Raw genomic sequence first — 10,831 nt, 5'->3', positions numbered from 1 at the left:
GTGTGCGCAGGGAGGGTAGCAAAAAGGTTCAACACAAGACAATGCATTATCTGCCACTTATTCCTAGGCTTTAACACTTGGTGGGTGGTTATAAAGACGAAGCCAAGAGGAGTTGTGGATACAAGATATGATCTGGAAGTTGCTTACCAAGAGGAGCAATCACATGTTAGTGCAAGTATAGAGGATGCCCGAATTGATTGCTTACGAGATGACCAAGTTGATGGTGAAGAGGTTGATGGAAGTAGTTATCAACCCGTTGTCAATGAAGATGGACATGATTTAATTGACGGGGAAGATGATGAGGCAGCAGGTGAAGAAGAGAAGGCTGGAGGTGAAGAAGAGGAGGTTGGAAGTGAAGAAGAGGATGACGATAAAGAGGCAACAAGTGAAGAGGAAGATATATTTGATAGTGATGATTCACAAGATTAGTTCCAAACCTAAGAAGAGGACGAAGAGGAAGATGAGGATGATTGAGAATATTAGTTTGTCGATTTGTTTTGTTTATTTACAATACTATAATTGGTTTATGATTTTTATATTATACTATTTAGAAAATTCAGAATATTATTTTGTCTCCATGGATAGCAAGAGATTATATATGCTACGAACTCAAACCTATGATGTTTGTTGTGCTATTTTATTCTCTAGAAGTTTATCAGTTGAACATGAAGTGTGTAGGCCTTTGTGTAATCCTTATTTCCATTCATTTGATTTTGTCCAAGCTAGTGCAATATTTATTTTTCAGTTGCTGGTAGTTGGTGTGCTCTATCTTATGCAAAGAAATGAGGATCCAAAGTTATCATCTGTAAGTTGGAGACTAGTAGTGCCTTCTTAAGCTTAAAAGTTAACTGAAGAAGGGACATGGAGAATGAGTAGGTACAGTTAAGAAAGTTGCCCAATTCTGTGCCAAGATTACTTTAATATCTAAATCATGGTCAGCCGAAATACTTATCACTATATTTATTCATGTTTTGTACAGTGATTACATCACTAATACATTATATTAATGTTCTTTGTTTCTTGCAGATGTCAGGTGTAGGATCTAAAAGAGATGGACAATCTAATGGTAAAGGAGGAAAATCAAGTAAAAAAAAGACCCGTGCAAAAGAGAGCGACAAGCAGTTCAATCACGACCCTCCCATCTCATACTGGTCCATCTCATGTCAATGAGTCCTCCTTGCGTCCACCTGGTGTTGAAGTCAACCGTTCCCAGCCTCAAAACACTAATTTTGTACCACCGATAATCCCATCAGGACGCCTCCTATCTCATACTGCTCCACTTCATGTCAATCAGTCTTTCTTGCATCAATCTAGTGTTGAAGCCAACCATTCCCAGCCTCATAACAATGATTTTGTGCCTCCTATAATCCCATCACGACACATAGCTCAATGTGCCTTTTAAATTATGAGTTTGGATTTAATATTATTTTTTAGTTTAAGTTTTCAGATATATATTTAAATGTTGTGTCGAAAATACTTGTTTTCGTTGAATCTGCAAAGATCAAGGTTGTATTAGCCACCACATCCAACACCCATGACCTTAAAACTTTGGATCCACCACTGAAAAAGAATATTGGAAGAACGATAGAATCTACTTGAAAAAGTATTGTAGCAAAGCCTCTATCAACCAATTATCTGTATAACCTTTTCTATGTCGAGGCTTTGTTCTTTTGATCTCAATATTTTTCAAGTAAGGACATCTTACAAAGATCATTACTTGCCTCTGTTAACAACTTTTGTGCAAGAGATGATTCATTTGATAAGTGAGAAACTTGGGAGTCCATCAGCTTTAGGGGAAAAGTAGATTGTTTGCTCCCTTTCACAAGCTACTCTCATCTTCAATATTAAAATTTTGCTTGTTGTGCTTATGTTTGACACTTGAATTCAGTATGAATTATTCAACTAGTAATATATGTTCTATTGACATTATATTGTCTCAAATAACCTGTTTTGATGCAGAACAATTTTGAAAGAAAGAAACAAGAATTAGCAACTTCTCAAAATGCATCAGCTGCGGAAGGAGACAGTAATCCAGCTAGTCAACCTTCTCAATTAAGTGAAATTGGATATTTGGGTGCAAGCTGTTGGTGGAAAGAAAAAAGGAAGAGTTGCAGGTCTTAGCTCCTTAGGTCGATCTGTAAAAGCAAATAAGCAATCAACATCGGCTTTAACGAGAGAAATTGATGAGATGATTAAATCCTAGGTACATGCTTCCAATGCGGACTTATATGCTCAGTTGCAGGAAGAGCGCCGCAAAAATAAGAGGATGAGGAAGGAATTAGACTTATTGAAGAAGCATGTATACAACGCATCATCTACAAATGAGCGATCATCTCAAGAAGACAATCAAGGTTATCAAAATAAAATTGGTGACAACTCTGTTAATGTGGATGGAAGTGATTCTGACACAGAAAACGTGAATGAAAGTGACTATGATCAAGAATAAGATAGTTGATAGTACTATTTGGGATTCACTTTCGAGATATTTTGTTTGTTTTTGAACTAAGACACATTATTGGTATTGATGTTATGAATTGTGTTTTTTCTTGGTTATGATGATTTATATTAGACTTATGTGGAGTGGTGTCCTTAAAGTATAAGGATGAATATGATAGATATAGTTGAATTATATAGAATATAATTTAGAATTAAATAAAAATAACATTTTAAAAATGTATAAAATCTTGCGGATTTTATAGAAAAATATTTTGAATCGCATCAATTTTATGTAGGGATTTACCTGCAGAAAAATATTACATGGGGAATTTCACGCAGAATTACATAGGGAATTTTTTGTGAAAACTATTACCTAGGGATTTTCTTGGGGTTTTCGAATTAATTTTTTGTCTAACTACGAAATTTACCTAGTGATTTACATGCGAATATTACTTGGGGATGTACATGCGGAATTTTCATGGGATTTTCTTGCAAAAATGTGTTCTTGCGGATTTACTTGGGGCTTATTTTAGGAATTTTACTGCGGAAGTTTTTCATAAATATTCACAAGAAATTCCCTTTCGTTCATGAAATTTCACCTACGGATTTACTTGGGGATCTTCACGGGGAATTACTTGCGGTTTTTTCCTACATAAATCCGCAAGAAATCTCCTTTTTACACGAATTTCTGCCAAAATTTTCATGCGAATTTTTAATATTATTCGCAGATAAATCCGCAAATAATGTACATGGGGATTTTAATTCCCCAGGTAATTTACCTGGGGATTTTTAAATCCGCAGGTAATAATTACCCACGAAAGTTTTTCCAACGGATTTCGTTTTGCAGGAAAATCCGCATGTAATCAAATTGGGGATTTTACTGTATTATCCGTGGGAAAATCCCCATGTAATCTGCACTTTTCTTGTAGTGTAAATTGTCGAAACTTTAAATGGTCATAACTTTGCACTAGGATGTCCGATTTACGCGATTTTTTTTTTACCCGGGGTATTTTTTCGAGATCTACGCGGACAACTGCCGCAAGGCGGTTTGGCCGAGCCGATTTTCCAAAAAACGCCCGTTATCCCATTCAATTTGAATTTTGCCCCATATTTGTGCAAAAATTTCATTCTTCTCTAGTAAAAATCTAATGATAAAAAATCTATTTCAAGATGCTAATCCCGTGGTAATGATGTTTTGAATGTCAATTTCGAGGTTCGAAATTTCGAGTTAGATAGCATTAGTGAACAATATAAAAATGAAAAGTGTCCACTTTGTAACATTCACCAATTTGGCTTGGTGGTTTAGCCTCTCTTTTTTACTCACTTCTTTTTTATGCCAACAACATGGGATCAAACCTTGGTGGGAGCATTGAATGAGATATATTATACCTTGGTTGAACCTCTCGAATTGGATGAATTATTTTTTAATATAATATTTTTATTTATTTCAAAACACTTAAATCAAAACCCTATAAAATATGACACTTAGATCTAAAGATGACAAGTTTCCAAGCAAACAAAACTTACTTCGGGGCACTTTACAACCCTTAAAACGACGATCCAAATGTTTAGGTATACTTGATGTAATGAGCCGACGTTATTGTACGCAAAAAAATATATTAAGTTCTATATAACATATTGATATTTCGAGATTTTGAAACATAACTAATCTTTGCCCAAAGTATGAAAAAAACGTGATTTTGATAGCTTAAAAAAAAAAAAAAAAAAAAAAAAGCACGCATTATGCCAATTCCGCATGCGCGAGTTGACCAAACTCAAAAAGTTATAGTTTGATCCTTTCACGCATGATCACATGCGCGTCCTTACTTTGCTCGTTTTTTTTTTTTAATGGGTTAGTTTGATTCCAAATCTTTTTTTTTTTTTGGTTAAAAAAGTTCCGGACCCCCGCTTGTTTGATACTTTGACTTCTTTTTGTTAAGAGACAAGGTTAATTTTTTCATTGACTTTATCCCAAATTGACGCCCACTAAAGGGTGGAGAAGTTTTGGAACACTAACCATCCTTCTAATTAACTAGCTGGCAGGCTATGGACGACACCAGACACACTTGTCTGTTGACTCTTTTTGGTTAGACCCACCAACGAAAATGCTTCTTTCAACAGAGCAACTCGTATCTTTCTCCTGCTAATATTAGACGGAAAAAAATCTCTTTGAGATTTAAGAATAACATTTTCAGAAGTTAAACGCGCCGACCAACTTTCAGTAAAATAAATTATATTGTCGATAGAATTAACTGTCATAATAGATTATTACTCTATATATGTTTAGGTCCATTTTAAATTAGATATGGAGAGTTATATGTTTCATGGCCAATTTAACTTGATAAGATAAAAATACTTATATTGTGAGTCCACTGAACATGATTATTAATTTGTGTATGCCTGTCATAGTATTATATATACTCGTTAATATAATTATTGGAATCTACAATGGAAATAATGAAATAGACATGCATGACACGAGAGAACAATGTGCTTTACTATAATAACTTGCCGATCATCACCACCATGTGATGTAAATGATGAATATCTCAAAAAAAAAAAAAAAAAAAAAAAAAGAGGTAATAGAATTGATTGAACATTTAGGGATGATTTCATTATGTAGGGTTATTACAATATGTATGCTGGCACTACACCAAAAGAGGCTTTTAGTGGCAATATATTTTCCTTTTTAATGCGGTATATTATTGCTACAAAAACATTTACAAGAATTCGTTAATGTCATTAGATCCAAGGTCGTGTAAAGCTTTTAATGCATTTATTGTTAGGCTTAAAGTTTGGTATTACGCTTAAATAATTGATTAAGAATATAATTAGCGGCATTATTAAATTATCGCCGCAAATTAATTGCCGCTAAAAGCATATTTTGTTGTAGTGTGGAAGCACTTCTCGTCCTATCACTTGGACGGAGTGCACCCTCTACAGCAGAATTAAAATACAAAGCATATAGTATTATGATACAAAAGATTTAGAAAACTCAACATCGAATTAAATGTTGAGATTTAAAAATAAAATAAAAAATCATCTCTAGGCAAAAAGGCACGATCACATGACTATACTATCGTTCTCTTTGACGTTCATTGAACGATAATCGAAAAACCCACTTGGAGAATGACTTCTTCTTTGGACTCGTATTATTCGAATGCTGGTGATTTTGAATGTCGCTATCCCTTGCACTTGAATAAACAAAATCCTTCAAACGTTTTATGGCGATGTTTAGCGTATTTTCGGACATGTTAGCGAAACATGCACGAAACCAGCCCGGTTCTGTACAATGGCACGACGATCCAGGGGAAATATTTAGCCCAACTTCGTACACTATTTTCTTCCATAATTCCATTTCTGCGTCAAATGTGTTTGAACTTAGGAGATGTCTCATGTCAACCCAACAAAACAATCCAGCATTGCTATCAAGGCAACTGATCCCAATATTTTTAAGACCACGAACTAGCATTTCATGCCGTTTCTTAAGCCTCTTTTGATTTTCGGACACATATTTTTTCATGAATTTTTTATCCGATAGCATGGCGGAAAGAAGGTACTGAGTTTGAGATGAAATTAATCCGAAACTGGACATTTTTGTGGCTGCAGAGACAACCATCTCGTCGTTGGAATAGATGGCACCAACTCGAAATCCAGGGAGACCTAAATCCTTAGAAAGGCTATAGACAATGTGAACACGATCCCAAACATCGGTGTGCATGTAGTTATTTTCGATCAATACTTCCATCACACTGACGAATTTAGGCGAGTTAAAAACAGTGCCAGAATAGATCTCGTCACTGATGAGATGGATTTGCTTTGTAGCTATGAAGGTTAGAAGAAGTTCGAGTTCTTGTTTGCTTAATGTTGTACCCAATGGGTTCGATGGGTTAGTCACTAGAACCCCTTTCACTTTAAGATTTCGCTTTTTGGCTTCTTGGTAAGCTTCTTCAAGAGCGGATTCTGTGATTCTAAAGCCATTTGAACTTGTGCATTGTATTGGCACAATCTCAGCCCCGGTTCTCCATTTCAGGTCTCTATCAAATCTGCATTATTACACATGCAATACCATAATTAGTGAAGACCATAATGCAGGTCGCTTGCTATAACAAGTTAAAATACACTAGCAATATTTGTAAAATTCTTTACATTGTCAAACAGATATAAGTTAAATTTCAGAAACAAAAGGAACATACCCAGGGTAGTATGGAGTGGGAAGGAGAAAAGCATCGGCAGGATCGGTGAGACAAAACATGAGTGTCTCATTTGCAGAAGTAGCACCAGCTGTAAGTACAAGCTTGTTTGAATCAAAGCTCACTTTGTTCCCTCTGATTTCTGCCATGAATTGAACCAATGCCTGTATAAAATATAATACGTTACAATGTGAGACTATGAAGCCAATAATTATATGCATAAGTAAGAATATTAACGTTGTTGGTGTATATAAGTTAAACTTTATCTTAAATTTATTGAAGTAACGACTTACATCTTTGAAAGCTGGAAGGCCATGGTAATCTTGGAATAAGGCAAGCTCTCTAAATATTGACTCTCCATTTCTCTTAAACCCAGCTGCATCTGGGTTTTGAGCAAGCCAGGATTCTAATAAATCGAAAGAGAGCTGCACAAGAAAACAATACAAGGAAAATCCAAGTGTCAAAACGAGAAGCATAGACACGATAATAATCCCGCGCATAGCAAGAATATGGGAAATTAATCAATGTGTGTTAGTGTTATGTAGCTAACCTGATTCTCTGCAAGACCCATCTGGATGATTCCTTTAGGATTACGAATTTCATCGTATGGGTTCTTCTCATATTCCTCCCATCCTAGGAAGTACGAAGAATCCTGTCCATGCGAGTTACACGTGGCTTTCTTTGATAGGAACTTCATGTTTTCTGATGTTTTTGTCTTTGAAAGTCACACAACTTCAAGCAAATGTGCCCAGAAAATGTCCAACAAGTAAGCACTTGGATTTTTGTGTGTTTGAGAGGCAGAAAATAGTAGAAAGAAAAAAGAAAGATTGGATTTGGAAATATTGAAAGAAGATTGTTTCTATATGTGGCTGACATATCCTGGTGAGGTTTATATAGGAGTTTAGCAATCAAGAAACAACATGTCGATCAGCAAAACTCACCATATGTTTTCAAACCTTTGACTATGCTATTTTTGTTTTTTTGTACTTTTCCTCCGAAACAAACAATTATCCCAATTTAAGTGTGCTGGATTAATGTAAGTTATGTAACACTAATTTGACGCGCTATTGCGTCGTATAATTGAATGTTTTATTTGTTGTCGTTTAGGGACATCACATTAAGGGCTCAATTTGTACCGGCTTGTCTTGGGATTTAAACAAGAGGGTGGCACTAATGTCACACCATCAACATTTTGCTATATCTGGTAAAAAACACTTCGAAAAACATAACAAAAGTGGTGTCTTGGTGATAGTCGTACTGCTAATGTTGCACTGTCAATCTACTAGTATTACTACTCCAAATTAACATAAGAAATAAAATATTTTTTCCTATTTTATATTTGTTTAATATAATGTTGTTTCTAACGGAAAAGTTAAATAAAATTTTCAGCATAATATATTCGCTAAATATATCATCATCATATCATACTATTCTAAAAGTGGAAAGACCCTAAGTTGAATTACCAAAATGTCCATTAAAATTTAAACGACATTTTTACCCTTCCAATAAACACCACTTCAAATAATGTTTGGTACAAATATGTAAATATACCCTTTAAAAATAAAAAAATAAAAAAGAAGAAGAAGTTAATCTATATATCCCGTTCATAGTATGTATTAATTTTAGGCATTTGCTATTAATGATCATAATTGCTAGATTAACTAGTTTTGGGAGCTGTGTTCTTATGTTAATAAAGTGGGAAGACCCTAAGTTCAAAAGTTGAATTACCAAAATGTCAATTAAAATTTAAACGACATTTTTACCCTTCCAATAAACCCCACTTCAAATAATGTTTGGTACAAATATGTAAATATACCCTTTAAAAATAAAATAAAAATAAAAAGAAGAAGAAGTTAATCTATATATCACGTTCATAGTATGTATTAATTTTAGGCATTTGCTATTAATGATCATAATTGCTAGATTAACTTCTTTTGGGAGTTGAATTGTTGTTCTTATGTTAATATACAATGTACATGTTAATTTGTTCATGTATATACCCTCTTGCATTAATAGTACCAGTGGATTAGGAAAAAAAACGTTTATCTTAATTATTGTAGAAAACGTTTCTCCCTCTTTTTCTTTTCTCTTGAATTCTTACTTCATAATAGACCTAACAATAGAAGCTTTGATCTGTCAGTAAAAATTAAATTTACATTAAATCAGTAATAATATTTTATTAAAATGAAATGAGATAAATAGACCAAAAACTGGCCGGATGCATTCAACTTACTACAGAGTTTTCAATGTATTAAAATTGCTTTCATACTCTAATAGTAATACTCAACCTTCAAAGTTCCTAATTAATATTTTGGAGATCTTTTCAACTTTCAATAATAAATATAATTAATGTTCTAGAGAAATGTACAATACCCGGCTAAAAAGAAAGGCAAAAGCCTCCTCATAATTAACCACTTTAATTGCAAGATATAACGTTTTAACACTACTTATAAAGGCAAAATCTAATTATTTTCTTACTAGCAACTCACAAGAAGATTTCTTGCCAACATATTCGAAGAAAGAGCATGCCAAGTTCACCATTGTCCAAATAAATATTTGAGAGAGAAGGTCAAATGCTTGGAAATCTCTTGGACCAGACATTAGCTATGGCTGGATGCCTGGATCTCTAACTCGAAAAAATTATTTCGACTGGCAAATAGGAACTTCTATCAACACAGTGTATCCATATCAAGGGGATCAATTAGCATCTTTTTATTTATAGTTTATCACTATCTTCATTGATCAGGTCTTCTACCTCTTGAGCATTTGATTGCGTATTTATCTCTATTTTATTGACCATAAATTCGAGTTTACATTTGTAATGGAACAGAAGAATGCAGTCGGCTCATTGCATCTTAAATGTAAGGAGAATGGGTGTTGTTTATTTTCAGTGTAAAAGTCTTGCTCAACTTGAAAGTAGTGAATTTTTGTTTCTGCTGTTTAAATTTGTAGAATTGAATTTTTGTATCTTGATACTTAATTACTGAATAATCACCGGATTTTTGTATAATATCCAGAAAATGCTACTTTTGTTAGACAACAACTTCTTGATATGAACGCGATTATATAAGAAAGAAGACTATAGTATCTAAGATGAGGCAAAAGCTTCTACATGTGAAGTATTTGCATTTATAGTCGACATTGTTCATATTTCATATGTATGTTATATGTTGGTGAAACATTTTAAAAAGAACAAGAATATTAGTAAGTTGAATATTCAGCATGAACAAAACTTAAGAATTCAAAAGATATCTAATAATCATGGAACACACGTGTAATGCATGTGTTCAGGAACTAGTAATTAAATAAATAAAAGGTGACCTTGGTAGCAACTTAAACGTAAATAACAAAGTGATCAGTACTATTCAACATGGTTTAGTAGCAAGTAGAGGTATGAGGTTTAATTCTCATACACTACATATAAATACACCAAAAAGAACCTCTGTGCACGCACTTATACAGAAAGAATCACAATCATTTCTGAGAGTGTCTGTTACTAAGTAAATAGAATTATATGTCATCTTTCTAATAATTTAAACTTTTAGATAAAGCTGTCACAATACTGATCAGTAATACGTATGCAAATATTTTATAACTAATAGGAATAGTAAATTCTTATATAAGTTACTAGGAGTAATAACCCTGAAAAATCGAGTTTGAAAGAAATATCGATTGTGGCATTTGAAATCTTGTCATTCTTTTGGAATGGACAAAATATGTAACTTGTGTTTGAAAAGCTTAACACATTACATGTCGACTAGGAAAATAAAAAGACAACTATAGGCAGACATAGAAACAATTCCATCCAAAAGTTAAGACCAGTGACCGTGCCATTGTCTCATCTCCTCACCAAGTGTCGGCCACTCAAATCTTTTCTTGTCTCAGCCTCTCAGGTTCTTCACTCTCTTAGATTGGGCTAAAAAATAAAACATAGAACCCAATTAAAATCTTTTCTAATTTCTCAATTCTAAATTAATCTTCTTCCACATGGGTAGTTTTTTTTTTTTTTTTTTTTTTTTTTAAAGTATTTGAAGTGGAATAGCCTATAAAATAATGAGTTCAAGTCAACATCCGCTTTCTAATAGTTTGGCACTTTGCATTATTGGAAAATTTTAAAACCTTAAAAGGGAAAAAAGACACTGTGCATAAGTTTAATTTGGTTTACACATAAGGAGCATTCACATTGCTTAGTGCGATTAGAC

At 33.6% G+C, this 10,831-nt stretch overlaps 1 protein-coding gene and 1 long non-coding RNA gene across 2 annotated transcripts; one reads left to right on the top strand and one right to left on the bottom strand.

Annotated features, from left to right (window-relative positions):
* The first annotated feature begins 374 nt into the window (after positions 1-374).
* On the top strand, positions 375-2,574 carry LOC132036547 (uncharacterized). The gene is made up of 2 exons (XR_009409613.1): positions 375-1,066; positions 1,960-2,574. It is a non-coding gene; the product is annotated as an uncharacterized LOC132036547 (long non-coding RNA).
* A 2,768-nt stretch (positions 2,575-5,342) lies between these two features.
* Positions 5,343-7,476, bottom strand: LOC132048022 (1-aminocyclopropane-1-carboxylate synthase 3-like). The gene is made up of 4 exons (XM_059438972.1): positions 7,180-7,476; positions 6,923-7,054; positions 6,633-6,793; positions 5,343-6,482 (listed from the first exon to the last, which is right to left on the bottom strand). Exons 1-4 carry the CDS (start codon positions 7,324-7,326, stop codon positions 5,513-5,515), a joined length of 1,410 nt encoding a protein of 469 aa, XP_059294955.1. The 5' UTR covers positions 7,327-7,476; the 3' UTR covers positions 5,343-5,512.
* Between the last annotated feature and the right edge of the window lie 3,355 nt (positions 7,477-10,831).

Source organism: Lycium ferocissimum, chromosome 2, assembly GCF_029784015.1.
Source record: "Lycium ferocissimum isolate CSIRO_LF1 chromosome 2, AGI_CSIRO_Lferr_CH_V1, whole genome shotgun sequence".
Lineage (NCBI taxonomy): Eukaryota > Viridiplantae > Streptophyta > Magnoliopsida > Solanales > Solanaceae > Lycium > Lycium ferocissimum.
This window is presented reverse-complemented; position numbering and strand designations above follow the sequence as displayed.

Coding starts and splice junctions, on each gene's coding strand:
- LOC132048022 (XM_059438972.1), bottom strand. CDS start 7,326: ATGAAGTTCCTATCAAAGAAAGCCACGTGTAACTCGCATGGACAGGAT. Junction 7,055..7,179: donor TGGGTCTTGCAGAGAATCAG/GTTAGCTACATA, acceptor TTTCTTGTGCAG/CTCTCTTTCGATTTATTAGA. Junction 6,794..6,922: donor GCCTTCCAGCTTTCAAAGAT/GTAAGTCGTTAC, acceptor TATTTTATACAG/GCATTGGTTCAATTCATGGC.